The 17303-nt window shown below is 35.9% G+C and overlaps 1 protein-coding gene across 1 annotated transcript in view; it reads right to left on the bottom strand.

Moving 5' to 3' along the window:
• AK5 (adenylate kinase 5) overlaps positions 1 to 17303 on the bottom strand; it is a 94035-nt gene that overhangs the window by 56729 nt on the left and 20003 nt on the right. The window contains exon 5 of the mRNA XM_009637988.2: positions 16401 to 16592. Coding sequence (XP_009636283.1) covers positions 16401 to 16592 — 192 coding nt within the window. The remainder of the gene's footprint in view (positions 1 to 16400; positions 16593 to 17303) is intronic.

Below are 17303 nucleotides of genomic sequence, written 5' to 3'. Positions count from 1 at the left end.
AGAAAAACTCAGAAGCAAAAGACATTTCTTCCTAAAGACACTATTTTCTTCCAGTGATAGTTTGCACTTTGCTTCAATGAAAAGTAGTGATAATGCTGCCAAATACACTAAATATTTCCCTTTAAAGATTAACAGCTTTTGTCTTGTTGGCTTCTGTGGCAGAGATTCTGAGTGAAAAATACTAAAATATTGTAGGTTGGTCTTTTACTATTATATGATGTCATAACAATTATTATAAAAAATATGATTTTTGCCTATGTATCACCACAGTTTTCTAAGGAAGAATGCTACCAACTGAAAGCTAATAAGAAAAGTCCTGCATTAATTTCAACCGCAAATTTAACGAGTTAATAAAGCATGAGAACTAATAACTCAGATGCAAGAACAAGCACAGGGTATATATCATAAGCTTAAACATTAGCTGCTGTGGGGTTTTTATATGCAAAATCTGCATTTAATTCAGGGAATAATTTGACATTTGTAGGTGTCTAAGACCCTAGCAATATAGGTTGTTTCATCACCAATCGTTGTAATTATTCGAAGTGGAATTTTAGACTGTAAGAACTAGAACATTTGAAAGTTATTAGCTTTTCTATTTTCCTTGGAAGACAAAAATAAATTTTACTTCCCAGCTAAAATGTTCCTGTGTATTTAAATAAATTCTGACCTAGGATAAGCAGTGTTTCCAGCAGTGGTCTCTACATTAATAAACTTCGTAAATGGCATTGGAATCCATGATAATAAACCCTCCCTTGGTCATCTTGAGCTGAGGAGTGCTAAATTTCAATGAAATAAATTATTTATCTCTAGAAGCATGACTCATACCAAACTTAGGATAATATTCAGCAAATGTCAGTTTGATTTCAGGATGGGCTCATAAAACCAACTTCCAATTGCGCTGCCTCAGGAAGGGCATGAATTTGTTTCCTGCAGAAAGAAGTGACTGCACTGCTGTCTGTACCAGAAAGTTCTGTTTAGCTGTCTGAATTATTGGAGCATGTTGTTTCACAGCACAAAGGAGACTATTTTAGATTTATAAATGAAAGCTGGCAAGCTAAGGAGATACTGACAGAAACTATTGCTTTAGTCATCATGGAACATGACATTATTGCATCTAGCACCTATTTTTTGGAAACAAATGAAGGACAAAATCCCACGTGATTATGTAGGCTGAACGCATTTTTTAAATATCGTAACAAAAAAGTGGATGAAGTGGAACTGATTGACATAATTTATTTAACTTTTCAAAAGCTTTTGACAATATTTCTACCCAGAGGCTATTAAATGAAACATAATTTTAGGGAAGCACTAAATAATATAATGGGTTTATTAAAAAAAAAAAGAGCATGAGAAGTGTTCAAGAGATGTGTTGTCAACAAGTAGTACAGAAAATGGCTGCTCTATCAATCAAGGAAATACAAAATACAAAGCAGAAAACTAGAGCAGCTCACTTACTCTGACTAGGGAAATGAAGTCTGAGGTATTGGGATATTGTCAAGAAATGCAAGTAATATGCCAATAGTGTGTGTTGCAGGAGAAAGATGAAAGAAAAAAAAATCAACAAGAAAGATCAAAAGGAAGCTTCCACAATCTTTCTTTAATATAATTTTGTAACTTCACCTTTGGCTGCCCAGTACCTGTTCGTTTGAGCTACGTGAATTACAGAACACTTGAAACTCTAACACTTGAGGTCTAATACCATAGCATTAATACATTGTTGATGTATCAATAATTTATGGCAAAAGCAAGCCAAACAACCTATACTATTTATACAACATTATCTATAAAAACTGCTATAACTGACCATGGCTTCAATTTACACAGAAAATTAGAACTTTTGATATACTAAAGGAGAATTCGCTACTTTACACTTAGTAAACAGTAATTATTTTACAAACTGTGGCATTTCCCTGTATTAAAGTAGTTTCTGGCTAGTATTCTCCATCACTACAGCTCCTTCACCATTGCTATATTTTTCTGTCGGATGAGACTACATCATGGCATTCCTCATGCTATGGTTGTTTTGAGTGACAAATAAATATCTTTGAAGCTTCTACCTTTCCATTTGCTGCCTCGTGCTAGCGTGGGGTTTTTTTCTGACTGTTTCAACCCTTGACTATTTTAGCAGAATAATCTCAATCTTATAGCTGTACAGTGGTATTAATTTCTACTGGGATTCTGGCAAAACATGGGCAGCAAATTCCAAAATTAAGTGCTTTCAAAGTGTTTGCTTTTGTAATGTAAGTAAGTCAGCTCAAAGCGTACGGAAGCTGTACCTCTTTCAACTTTCATTAGTGTTGTAGCACTGACTAGAACTCAAACAATGACTTGAAATAATGGCTATTTAGAACATTTAACAATTATCCAGTTTTTTATTTACCGTAAAATAATGAATGTTTGATTTAAAGTTGTACTATTAATAAAATTGTTATTAAAACCATTCATGTTAACCAGAGTGAATGGCATAGGCTCTAAGACATTTATGGACCCTGGAAGACAGCTTTGGTTTAGATTCAGGATAGGCTTTAGGAGGAAATATTGCTTTGATTGTATTTTCTGCTTCTAAACAGTTAAGGAACAGCTGTATGATTATGACTAAGAATTACTGCATGTTTATGTTAGCAATTGAAAATTACTTCATTATAAGCTTATGGAAGCACTGTTAAAATTAACTCAAAGTGTAAATGGGTATTCTTGCATGCTTCTAAGAAGCAAAAATATAAGAAATGAGATTTATATGACAAATTCTAAAGTTATCTATAGTTCGTATAGGTCAAGATACTCTGAAAAGTTGCAATTTCAATGGGTATAAGCGATTTAGTCTTGATTTTTAATATATTCAGTAAATGAAGGAAGTGTTAAGATTAAGTTTATAAGGGTAGAACAAGTGTATTATTAAAAGTTTTGTGATGTTTAGTTTCAATTCATTTGAAACTGCATTTTTTTCTGTTTAAGATTCTAATTAAACAAAAGATATTCAAGAAAATGAAGATCTCTTTACCTTTGCAGTGAAATTACTGAAAGTGGAAAAATAGACAGTGTGAATACATCCCAATTTTTTTTGCTTACAAAAGGGATTGGGTGGGATTCTAGGTTCCCACTCTCCTTTCACGTGGTTTAAACTGTAGTAAGATAGAAAACAAAGTATTTAAAATATTCCTTTCTTTTTCTATAACTTTTTTGTTTTAATTCTGAGTAAAATGACTTGGATAATCTGACAGTAAAGATCTTCTTAAACAAAACATAATTTCAGATGATTCAGATGATTTCAGATGATTCATAATTCCTAAGCCTGAATCTGTTATGTTAATTCACTTTTCTGGCATTCTTTGGCTATCTGTCCCATTTTTAAGTAATACAATATATGGCATTATACTGTGCAGATAGTCAAATTCAGCTGGTGGGTCTCACCAAGCATATCCTAACTAATCATCCTTTTGCAGATCATAAGTCTTATTAGATCTTCTAATTCTTATGGAGTATTATATCAAATTATTTTTTTCATTCTAAGGGACACAGTCTTCTCCAATGGGCATGGTAAATGTTAAGCACGAAGTATCAATATTCAGACTCTAAAAGTGGGCTTGTGATAATTTATAAAACAAAGATAAGATTTGCAGAGTTTTCGAGACAGTTCAGATATGTTAGTTCTTAAAACTATTTTTCAAAATCTTAAGTTGAAACAATGACCACGTTCAATACAGTCATTATTGCTAAGGAGGAAAATTTCCTTTAGCTTGGACTATAGTGCTCTAGCTCTGAACTTCCAGAGAACCGTAATCTCTTATTTGATTCCATTAGTTTTGAGAGTAGTCTACAGTACAAAAGATGACAAATTATTTAGAGGCAGATCCTAATTGGACCCTAATTAATTGTAAAGCTTACTCTGTACTAAAATTATGAAAGGGAGTAGGGGAACTGACTAAATACAAACACCCCACCAAACAAAAGTTCATGTGGACCAGTCTACACTGAACAAACTAGATCCCATTTCCATTAAAAGTGCTCCATTGGGTCTTAGGATGTTGTTGACTTCCTCCCTCCAGCATGGAAAGCAAGAGTCTACAGAGAGCCCATTTATATATGCTGGCTCTGCAAGCAATTGATTTTGCACACCAGCTAATTTTTAACTGATTCCCTGATGTGAACTCAACAGGTTCTTACCTCATGAAATTAAGATTGTGGGTACTTGCCTGTGATTTAATTTGCAAAAGATTTCCTACATAACCTTCTCTCAGAGCTGTACAACTTTTCTAAATACATAGTCACTGAGGTAGAGAGTGACTCTATACATACTTATGTCCCACCCTTATTCTAGTGAATAAATTATCGCAAGCTTTTATCCCTGCTTAAGACTTTATTTTTTTTTTTCATCCTCAAGCCAAATTGTGCACTCAAAAAAGGCTAGATTTAGGGTTTGTTTCACGCCTCAAATGTCAGTCATTTTCTAGTAAATCTTTTTGCAGGGCACTTTTTTTTTAAATCAGCAAAGTTCACCATGCATGCGCAATTCATGGGGAAAAAAGGAACTTTGCAATTTTGTTTCAACTTTGCTCAATGTAAAAAGAGCAACTGTAACCTTTAACTTAAAGAATAATTAATATTTACACAGTATGTTATCAGAATGGGGTTATAACAAATTGTTGTGCACCCTTAACAAGAAGCTATCAAATAAATTCTACTGAAAGTTCTCTCTAACATAACTGGTTGTTACACTAAGGAATTTAGTGGAGACATCTTTCCAAGAAACTCTGACATGGTTTCTGTTACCAAGTCCTAACCTAACCTATGAGAGAATATCCAGATATGTTTAACTTATTCTGTATTACACTCACCCTACTAAATTTAGTGATTTTTCTGAGGAGTGGTGTCCTGGCTGTAGTTCAAGGATATGAATAGTTCTTCAAACCAAACTAATTTCAGAATTCACATGGCTCCTGACCCTCTTTCTAGAGTTCAAGAGATATGAGAGAACATGAATTGCATAAATGAAGAAAACCCTCTGTTCACGATACTGGAATTGAGCTCATTTGTGTCTCGCACCCCATGAACAGGGTCAAAGATGAAAGCTAAAGTACCCACAAAACCTTTAATGGCCATTACAGCAGACTGAGGCGACATACATAGCCTGAAGGATAGCAGAGATAATGTTCTTGTAAAAGAAACAGAAATGAGCTGCCTTGGGTTTATGTGAATCTATATTCTGGAGAATCTATATAGTGAAATTCTTGCAATAAGGTGGAGATACAAAGAGGATTGATGGAATCTTTTTCAGTGTATTAAGGATTGATAAATTTAAAAAGCAACTTTACTGAAAACTGTATTGCCGACATTCTAGGTTCCCTTTTAGTAAGGACTCTGCATTTATACAGCAGTCTGTTCTTTTCCGTAGAGCAGACCAAAAAAGCACAGAAGGCAGGACACAGTAGGAAACTAGTGAAAAGTATATTTTAAAATTGCCTAATTGGCATCTTGCAGTGGTAGGAGAAGGAAATGACCTCGGCATTACAAAAGCTATATTGTTACCAAAATGCAATGGATGGTAGAATGCAAGAAAAGACAAGACCTGACATGCTAGACAGAGCAGAGAATTTTGAAGTACTGGAATTGAAAATGTGAATGTGAAGCTTCAATTTGACATTCTCCTTAAAATTGGGAGGAGAAATCCAGTGTATGACATAATAAAAGAATGTTAAGATTTGCATAAAAATAATGTAATTTTAGCAATTATATTTTTATCAAAATGGATTAAGGGGTAACATATGTATGAACAATACTAGATGTATAAATAACTGATCATAGCAAGTTACAGTGAAAAGACACCATATTTTACACATTAAGTTCTCTATTTGCTATATCGTGACTGGCATGAATGACCATTTTGTGGGCATTAAGACATTAACCATTGAGAATGGAGACAACAGTTCTTCCTTCACAGAAAATTACAATGATAATTGTGATTGCAGTGCTATGTCTTGTGAGGCTTCTTTTTCCCATTTTATTATTTAAGTAGACTACTGAATTGCCTAACATGATATGGTGACCACAAAGTGAACAGATAGTTATAGTCACTGGCTGCTAATGAAACAAACTGCAGTCCTGTACCAGATGGAAAGGTACAGATGTGAACCCGGGGAGTAGGAAGGATAATTGTGCAAGAGGATAAAGGAAACATGCTTAGTAATAGCAAAGACAAACTGCAGAGGATTCACAAAAGAGTCTTTGCCAAGAATTTTAGGTTATGTCTATGTGATACAAGGCAACACTGTGCAGAGATATTTGTGCTAACACTAAATGATATACCACAGTCACAAAGAAAAAAATAGCCATATTAGTGGCTACTTGATGTGTAAGTATCAGTGAATTTATGAAGCAAGGATATATTGCTTCAGTGAAGTGCTGAGTTAACACAATAGTGGAGTTTCCTAATTTTGAAGTATTTCATACAGTTCTTCAAAGCACTGTTTGATGGATATTCTTTAATTGTATTAGAAAAAAAAATAATCCAAAGAGCTATCAGAAACATTCATAGATTCATAGAATCATAGAATCATAGGTTGGAAGGGACCTCAAGGATATCCTCAAAAGGATATTCTGCAAAGGGGAAAGTGTACTAGGGGAAGGCTCTAGCCCTCACTTTAGTACTGTCCAGTGTGGCGTGGTTCCCTGAGTCACGCAGTGGATGAGTAGGTCTTCAGCTTTCTCAGCTCTCCACCAACACTGTAGTCGCATCTAACCCTGTCTTGTTGAGCCTAAATGCTGATATAAGACTCCAGAATGCTAGAGAAAAATGCCAGAACAGGTCCAGAAGATTAACTGCATCAGACTTTGTGCTGACAGTCTGAGCATCTCTTCTTCATTTTGACACTTAGATGGCTTCCATCACTACAATACCTGAGCATTCGCAAATGTGAATAAATTTATCTTTATGATGCATTAAAAAATAAGAAAGTGTAATCTTTTATGTCTCCCCTCTCTTTCATGCAGTACACTGACAGGAAAGGAGGAACAGGAGCAAATGTTCAAATAATTACAGGATGATACTAGATTGCATGACTAGAGGCCAGTCCACTCAGTCCCATTTCACCCGTTTGAATCAAAGTTGAGTATGGTTGATGTCAGAACATTCAGTTGCCATTTGCATAAGGAAATAGAAATATTTAACAATTGCTAATGATACCAACTTAAGATTCAGGCAATAATGATGTTAAATACTGGAATTGTAAGGCACAAGCCACCAGATGTAGTAACATTTTAATAGGACTGTGATAGTGAGAGCTGAAAGACCATATTGATTCTACTGATGTAGCAACTTGCATGAGTTGATATCCAAAATTTTTCCATCAAATGGCAGAAAAATGGTTTTGCTGTAATATCAGGAAGTCACTGACTATAAACTTTTCACAGGGCAGATCCACCAGTGGTAATCAGAGCTGGAAATCAGTAATGGAACTTTTGGTATTAACATTTACAGCAACGCATGGCTGAAATGCAGTTTTGGTTCTTCTGTTGCGTGTTTACAGAAGCAGGTGTAGTTTAGGATAGGAAAGTTTGCTTACAGATGCCAAGTATTCCTGATTCAATAGAAAAGGATTTCTCAGAGACGAGGTATTTTTTGCAAGCTGGTTTCTTAATATAAGTTTTCTCTAAATAAGAAAAAATAATCTTTTTTAAGCCTCACTTTAACTATCAAAAGGAAATCAGAAACTAATATTCACCCAAAGGACACAGCTTAATTACATTAAGCGGAACTGTTTAAAATAATGTGAAGAATATGTAGGGCATGTTATTTTAAATATCTCTTAGAGTTCATTTCTCTGCACGATAACTTGCCTTAATTACTTATCTCAGCTTTAGCTTCAGATCTGTAAAAAAACTCTGTTAATTTCAAACATTTATCAGCTTTCACAGTGCCAGAAATGGATACATCTGGGATAGTACGGCTGTCAGAAACAGCATTTCCTCTCTCTTTCTGGAGTTCCTAAATCAGCTTGGCCCATGCACTCATCAATGGCTAATTCTATAGCCAGACTTGTCAAAGTTTATTTCTATTTTCAAAGTCTACTTCTTCATGCAAACTACTGGGGGTACAGGGGGCAGGGCAGATTTGAAAAAGCTGGTATTTATTGAAAACATCATGCTTCCAAAGTTAAATAAGAGTACAGCGTTGCGCCAATGCTATTCACCTCAGCAAAGAATCTCCACCCTCAAGATTTCTGTGCATGCTTGCATGTACACACAGATGGCAAGTTTCCAAGCTTGGTCATTCTCTGGCAGACATTAGTGTTTCTGATATGCTTAACTTGTTAACATAATCATATAATCAGAGGCTGAAAATATTTTGAAGCTTGGAAAGTGTATATGGTGTACATGCTTCCACATATGCACAAATTACTCATCTATCTTTCCCATTTAAAAAGTGCATATATTTACAAACAGTTTGTTTAGACACATTTCTACATAAATTTCATTTATATACCTTCTTTTGTATGTTCTTCAAAATACCTCATGAAACAGTAACACATAAATAGTGTTGAGACATGCTGTAAAACCTAGCAGTGATGAGAGCATGCATAAACTTCCTCTCATGCAGCAGTTCCACAGGGAACAGTTCCAGGTTCTTTCTCATATCCCAATTTTTCTGCAAAAGAGCTATCAAACATAGGAGAAAGACAGATTCCCTTAATTTACAATGACAGCTAGATGACTTTCTGGGTCTGCAGAGATCCGGTTACTTGTTCTAAGCTTCAACTTACCTTTCATTGCTTTGAATCACCAAAAAATGAAAAAGCGATAGCAATTATTTCCCATCCCAGATCTCATTTTCCCTGTACAGATTTTTTTTCATGATTATATAAGCATATACATTCATGGAGCCAGATAAAGATTTAGGAACAGCGCAGCAAAACAGAGGAAGATTCCTGAATTGCAAACACCCCCCCCTCTGGTCTCGAGGTTCCCACAAATAGCTGCCAACATTCCTTGTTTAATTTGAAAAGTTCCTAGAACTTTGAAGTTTTGCTTCAGCTGACATTCGAAGCTATGTGGGTTCCTCTTCTCACACTTACTTGGTCATGCCCAAGAAACCAGAAGTACCCTGAAGATCCAGTGTAGTCATGTTAAAAGCACATCTAACATGTTCTTCCAAGACTGTGCTCATGACTGCTGTATTTTTAAAACAACTGAGAGGCATTTGAAAATATATTGGTGGCATTGGGCCAGTCAATGGGAAATCTCAGTTCAGTACCCTCTACACAGCAGAGCAAGCTCAAATCCACATCTATGACTTGTGGCCATGCTCAGATAGAGTTGAGGCTCGGTTCAAGTGAAACCATTCCTGCCAAGTCTGTATCACTCTGCAGCCAAAAATGCAAGATCCTAGGCATCAGATGGCATGTAAATGAGATCCTGAGCCTGCAGCAGAGAAGTGAGTGCACGCGGGGGAGGTGGTGGCTAACAGTCTCTATTCCTAGCATTACTTCAGGGAAGGGGGTGTGGGATTTTTTTAATTTTCTTTCTAAGGATCGTTTAATGCAAAACTGCATGGATGAGAGCAAGTATCACCACCATAAAAACAGGAGCAGCCAGTCATTCTGCGTTCTGCCAAACCAGATGCACATTCCTCCACTGAGAAGATTCTTGGAGGTGGAGTCTGGTTTGGGAGACATGCCTGGCAGTGGCTGCCATCAGGACCTGGAAGCAGGGTGGAGGTTCAAATCATGCCTTTGCACAACAGTTTGCTATTGGTAAGATCTGGATTGCCCTTGAGAGTCACTGAAAGGACTGCAGGACCCACATTTCTCTGGGGAGGGGCCCAGAATTAAAGGAGGAACGAGTAATTGAAAGTCCTTCGGAATCAGCATTTACAGCTAAATAAATAGATAAATAAATAAAAAGCGCAAACCAAAACTCAAGCCGGACACCTACATGATAGCACAGAAACTTTAGAAATGGATTATAACTAATATTTTTGTCAGCGTATTGGTAAGTCACAGCCTGTAGCTAACGTTCATGTCTGTGCAATGCTATAGCAAAATCCCTTTTTTAACCAAATCAAGAGAAAAATTTATATAACTCAGTTCCGTGGGGAATTTTTCTGTGACAGTTGACAGCCATTAGGCTTGTTTGATGCTAATGAGGGCAGACAGCTATATAAGCTATTTCCCTAACCCGCAACTATTTAACTTCTAAATTTGTGCTCAAAATCCATTTCCAGCTTCAGCTGCTTTTTCTGGGTTCTCTTTACTTCTCTGACTAATCTGAATGTCATTTTAATGTTTTGCATAGGCATGGTACATTCCCTAAAAGGGCAAGTGAGACAATGAAGATATCAGTGAAATCAGCATTTTATGCCACAGGATGCTGTCCCATCCTGCCTGTTTAAATAAGGTCCAGAGCCTTCTTTTAATGTTTAGCATTTTTGTCTCACTAAAGCCAATCCATTTTTTTTAAAATGCACACAGACTTATTAACATAACAAGGTTGACACTGAAGCACTAAGCTTACACAAAATTATTATAAATAAAGCAGACTGGGCCTAAACCTGTCTCCAGTTAGAGAACCTTCCACTGCTACGACAATGAGCTCTGTAACTTTTTTTTTCTGTCTAGACCAATGGATGTGTTCTACAAAGAACAGCTAAGCTCTCTGAGAACAGCTTTAATAACTGTGACTGAAAGATTTTTGCAACCCAATGATCTCCTCTCCAATGACTATGCCAGTATCTATACCAGATTAGAGTCCAGATAAAGTAGAGATTTAGAGACCCTTTTCAAAATAACCACTAGATGTGTATCACCAGGGTGGGAATAGCAGAGATTTAAAATGCATCTGAACAAGGCAGATTAAAGACTTGAAGTTTAATTGCCTTTTCTTTTCTACCCGACTTCTCTTCCATCCTACCATCATCTCACAATTAGTTTTGGTTTGATACAAATAACTAGTTTCTGAAATACAGATTATCTGGAGATACAAATCCTGCATATTATCTGGCCCTTCTTACCTCTGACAATTTTTTTCCTCTGATAAAAACGTAACAGCAATAACCATAGCATGGTTAAAATTTTTATTTTACTGAATATGCCTGATTGCTACCAGTGGCTTCGTTTTATAAAAATAAGTAGCCATATTTTTTTTTTTGCATTTTCCTCAGTGAATTAGCAGTAAAAATTACAACTCTGGTATTTTTCACTGGGTGGGCACCATCCACTATCGTCTGAATTCTTTCTCTCCAGAATGTAACTTGTCCCTATGACTGAGAAAACCAAGTCACATTTCTTGCAGGCTCTTTCTGGGGGAGATTTTGTTTTGACTGAGAAAACCAAGTCACATTTCTTGCAGGCAAAGAGGCTCTTTCTGGGGGAGATTTTGTTAATGACTTAGAATTAGGGACATTATGATACAAGTGCTATAATGATTTGTTCATTATGGTGTACCGCGTTGTATTGGTGCCTTCTTTAAACTTCCCTGCAGTAGGATGAATTACATCTGATGCGATATAAATGAAAAAGTTTCCTAGTTAGAATCTAATTTTACATCATAGTAATTTATTCAAAGGACAGTGAATGTGATTTTCTTGAGCTTTATCCAACAGTTCTTAAGGAGTAGGTAGTTCATAGCACCAGGTTTAACAATGATGAAACATCAATATCATGTCCAGAAGAGAAATGTATTTTGAAATTAACAAAACAGTGAAACAGTTTTCAGTTGAATTTTCCAGCTGATGCTTACGAACTCTTTTAATAGAAATCTCCTTTAAAAGTTAAGTTCTCACCAGGTAACAAAGATGTGCTGGACTAGATCTTCAGGTAACACAAAGTAGTTTTCTCCTGAAGCACAGTTTATCCAGGCTGGGGTGCCAGCAGTGGGGGTAGGGAAAAGGATAAACTTTTTATTGTTTGTAACTCATAGCACAATTTTTCAGAGCAAGCTAGCTCTCTCTCAGGACAGCAACCACATTAAAAGTATTAAAGCACATTAGTTACATAGGGATTAGGGGTTTTGTCTTTCTTTGCCTTATTTTTTTATTGTTATCTACTAAAAAAAAAAGAGGGAAACCCTTACAAATCAGTGTTAGATATTGAAATGATACAATAGGGTATCTCTAGCAGTACTGTAGCCAAAGTAACAAAGTACCTAACAATGATTCTCATAGGTGAATAATACGAACACCTAAGTATTTTTATTTGAAGAGCAAGCATTGTCTAGAAGTTTGCATACACAGACCCTCTTATTCTGAAGTTCTCTACTCATGACCACACCTCAGTAGTAGCCATGGTTTATTGAGCATGGTTGTGTACGCATACCAATTGTCGTGTCAGCACCTGAGACCAAATATAATAAAAATCCAACATTTGCTAGCTGGCAGGAAGGATACGGGAATGGATTAAACTGTGTTCAGGACCGAGGTCCTCTGCTAAATGTTACAGCACTTGCGGATAATCTAGGCATTTTTATTTTCTCCCTTTTATAATTTAATCTAAATAACATCTTCCCCCCCAGTAATTTGTGGCTTAGTTATTGTCTAGATAAAAAACATATAATGTTCTAAGATTTAAAAAAAGTTACTGATACAATAAATGCCAGCATATGTATCTATTTATATACTCCATGTCCAATATTGTGATATCTATTACTATTGTCTTGATACTTTCTGAAATAAAATTTGACTTAAGTCAGGATTTGATTTATTAGACCTACTGACAGATTGCTAAAAAGAATTTTAAACACAGACTGTGTGCTCATGAAAATATCAGATACTTACTTCTCTTTCTTAGTTATAATGAAGTTTACAGATCTGTTCAATTTGGAAAACAATGCAAAATTTTGGATATCCCAACTTTATTATTCCAAAGAAGGAGTTTTTCAGAAAGGACAGTTATATCTTCCTGTTTCATAGAAGTACTGTAGTTAGGCCCTGACTTCTTTCCTTGAAAACAGAAACCGGGATCAGACTCTGAGAGCAGGGATACCATGCACAGACTGAAAACATAAGGCATACAGAGCAGCACGCTACGTACTTGTATGAAATTATCTAAGACCAAGAGGGAAAAAAAAGATGAAGGGAAAGAATTACACCTAAGCAACCTAACCAATAAGACCTGAAGTGAAGAACGTGCTTTTTAATTCTATTAACCAAAATATGTTAAAACCAGTATGGAATAACTGTTGGAGCAGAAGAATTAATATTCTTTGGGAAATTAGATTTTTATTTTCTTGCTCTTGTAGTGTCTAACAGTTGACTATAATTATATCAAATGTCTACTCATTAATCATATTCAGTTAGATTTCAGTGAATTTTTCTTTTCCCTTTTGTTCTGTTTATTGATGAAGAACAACATCTTTAAATAGATGTTTAAAATTCGAGTTGTGGTTCAAAAATTATAGCTCTTCATAAGGCAAATGGTTCTGTTTCTTTTCACTGAGTAGAATTGTGATGCTGGGTAGAAGAAATGTCTGAGATTTAGAGCTTTGAATAGCAGTGACAAGGTGCAGGTAGGGATTTAAGAAAAATGTAAATCTTCTTTCTTGCTCCTGGTCAACATTGGCCTTGCCTGACCTTGCCTCAAGGATTCAGTCCTCTAGGAATTAGGCTAGTGCAATTCCATTTTATTCTGTTCTAGTTCTTACACAGCTCTCATCTGCATAATATTTCAGTGCCTTCCAGGTTCAACATTACAATCAGCAGGATAAATGCTATTTTCTTTCTTGCTTCCTCTTTCTGTAAGGAAATAGCATGCACAAGTGCATCAAATGTATGTAGAAGTGTTAATATTACATATGTATTGTACAGATACATACCAGTAAAGGCAAGTTGAAGATACAAGGCTTCCACCAGGAGAAGGTGGTGATGAAGACTGCAGTGGTTCTTGGATCCTATGGCTTTCTAAGAAAACTCTGTCTTTTCCACTGATGGAAGGCTATGAAAAATTATATGATTTGTCTTTTTTTTTTCAAAACCAAAACAAAGCTCATCAGTGAAGAAGACAATGGGATCAAAGCCATTTGGATTAAGAAAACATCTGTTATCTCCATTGATGTTTGCTTAAAGGAATAGGACAGGAAGTTGGCAGAAACATACTTAGATTTCCCATTGGAAAAATGAATTTCCAATAAAATGAACATATGAAAAGAAATTACCTTGTCAGAACAATGTTAAAACTCTATAGATAACGCTGATCTATAAATTAAGTGCTACAAAAAGGAACAAAAGGTGACAAAATAACAATTTTTTAGAAACACTTAAAATTTACGACTTGCTCTTATAGCATGTAGTTTTCTATGTTGACTTAGCATATGTTTCCTCTGTTCCAAGGTCATGTGGTTTTAAAAAATGCCCTTTTGTAGAAATTTTCTGTTGCTTACTTGCAACTTGAGTATGCATGCTTAATCTCTTTGTATTACTCCTTTCCCAGCTACTTCTTTTTCTCACTTATCCCCCACTAACTTAGTTGCCTTAGGCAACTGCAAAATGCATCTTCCATATTCAATGGAAATGAGGTCTGCCATATATATTCTTTATCATCTACAGAAAGCGATCCTTTTATCCACTGGCCATGAAATTAGTCTCGCATCTAACTCTCCAAGCTTGGCTTTACTAAAGCATCCTGTTTTTTGCAACAAGGGAAACACAACTGCACTGTAGCAGCTCTAATGACAGGCGAACAACAGAGTTTCCCTTCCAAATTCTAATTCTCTTCACTTCTACACCAATGTAAATCTACAGTAATTTCTAGATCTGTATGAAATGATATTAACACACTTTTGAGTAGATACCATAACCATACCAGTTAGGGAGTAAATTCAAATCCTACAGATTTTTTTCATATTAAAGACGTTTTTGAAATGTTGCCAAGTCAGTATTTTCTGCATATGCTGTATCCTTGCCCTGTATTGGACAGTAATACAATGTTCACATGCCATGTTACCATTTCCATACCCATCACAAACATCTGTTTTCTTCAAAAAGAAGAGAGATATCGAAGGTGAACATTGCAATTTGAATTATCTTTAGAACTCTACAGAAATAGAGCCAAAAATTAGAAGACAAAACCTCAATAGGAAAAACATCCTCAGTTTTACAGATCTGGTCACAGAAGATGAATTCTATCCAGATGCCCCACATGCTTTATCTAAAAAGGCACATTATCCTTGAAGAGCTAAGTATGCTTTCTATAAGAGGAGCACTTGTAAAGGCTATAGAGATGCCACAAAATACATACTTCCTCAGTAATGAAGACCAACTTCCAAGGATTCCAGTCCTCTCATCCTTCCAGAGTTAATCAAAATCCTCAAACAGAAAACACACTCTATGGAGAAAACAATGTAATAATTTCCCTGGATTTTCATTTTGAAATTCAGAAAAATGTTGAAGCGCATTATTAAGGCTACCAACGTCATTAGATGACTTTGTAGTTAAGGAGGCTTTGGCCTTTCATGAATCTGACCAGCACATAGAATTAGTCGTATTTGCTATGAGGAGACCATACCAATAGGCCATCTGTGCTCTCATGGTACCATATGTGGTACCAAGTTTTGTGCACTGTTACAACCAGACACAGTCTGTAATTTAGAACATGTCAGTAATCCAACCGTTCTCAACTGCTCATTGAATTAGTCATCATTAAGCAGTACTTCAGCAGTACTTGCTAGCTTACTTCCATAAAGTACTTCTGGCTTTATTTATGAATGCAGCTTTTGATATGTTCTGTGTTTAGAGGTATTTTCTCCTGCCCCAATTATTGCAAAAATCAGTATTCTTACTGATATTCAAATGGCCTATTTACATTGCAATTTTCTTGTCATCAAAATTTTTATCTGAAACGTTAAAGCTTGTAGGAGACCACGTAACAAGGCATATTTAAGCCATAAGATAATCTGAAGACTTTTTATTCACTGGAGTCAATCAACAGCCAGATACATTTATTCCTTGAAGAACCTGTATTGGTTTAATCCAACTCAAGACATGCTTCTGTTAGAATGTAATTTTTTTCTGCGTTCCTCTCCTCTCAAGGCAACCATCCAAAAAGTACATGACTAGTTGCAAGGGATGAATCTGCTGGCATTGGAATAGCAACCAGTGTTTCGAAGCAAGCTCTTCTTTCACGCAAATCATTTGTGAGCAAAGGGTTTATAACTAGCTGGCGAAGCAATTTATGCCTGCAGCAAAGAATCGACATGACACTTACCATGTCATCTACATGCACATGAATTTTGCTCTCTGTTACTGCATTTTGCAGAAAATACTCTCTCAGCAAACTGAAAGTTTGCTTTCAGTAACCATGATGCATACCTAAAATATAATTTGACTGATCTAGCCTATCTTAAAGCAAAAGGTCTAAGAAGCCAAATACAACCACAACAATGATTAAATTTTCAAAGGTGTACACTAAAGGACTTACTGTGATGATTAGCCCTTTTTCCTGGAAATATTTAACCAATGGGACGGCATTCTGCTTGAAATTCATTAGTCTTCTTTGAGTGGCTTTCAGGTTATCATCAGGTCTCCCTTGCTGTTCAGCACGCTTCAGTAACCTTTCTTTCAGCCTTTGACTGGAACATGCCAGAAACACCACCAAATCTGGGGTACAGATCTGTGGAAAGAGCAATTCAAGAGGTCTGTGATTAAGTTGACTATCCAGCACTACAGGACTCAGCAATTCCATTATTAGATGAGGGTCAAATATGCTACATTTGCGTAAGTTGGAACTTGATGAAGTAATTAATTTCTGGGTTTTTTTTTAAGGGAAATGTATAGGCTTAAAGAGGGGCTTGTTTGTCTTTTGTGAAGGTTAGTTAATTTGTTTCACTTGAAATGTTAAGGAAAAAGTTTAATGAAAATTTTTACCTCACCCCAGAAAGCTTCTCTAGACTATGTTCATCGTTTGCATTACCAGTGGGTTCCCTTAGCTAAAATTAAAATCTTTAAAAAGAGCAAAATACAAAAATCTGATATTCTGCAGGAAAATGGTTGTATGGTTTCCATCTAGAAAGCCTTTAAGTAAGGTGGTATTTAAAATCCAAGCAGCCACTATGAAGCTAACTGATGCCTAGGACCAGGTGAAAACAAACCTGTTCCAAGATCCACAGTTTCTTAAAACACTTTATCTGTTTCTCTAAATCTCACCCAAACTTCAATACACTCTTCAAGAGGTTGGGTGTGGCAGCTAAGAGGATTTTAATTTTTCGTATCTTTTTTGGTCTGTGTGGTAAGCACTCTTCTTATCTCACACCCATCCCCGCACTGAAGTTCAGGAAGTACAGCATTATGGCAAAAACAAAAAAAAATTTTGGAAGTTTAACTC

This window comes from Egretta garzetta, unplaced genomic scaffold (genome assembly GCF_000687185.1).
Source record: "Egretta garzetta isolate BGI_Z169 unplaced genomic scaffold, ASM68718v1 scaffold75, whole genome shotgun sequence".
In the NCBI taxonomy this organism is placed as follows: Eukaryota; Metazoa; Chordata; class Aves; order Pelecaniformes; family Ardeidae; genus Egretta; species Egretta garzetta.
Note: the sequence above shows the minus strand (reverse complement) of the source record. Positions and strands in the feature narration are given on the sequence as shown.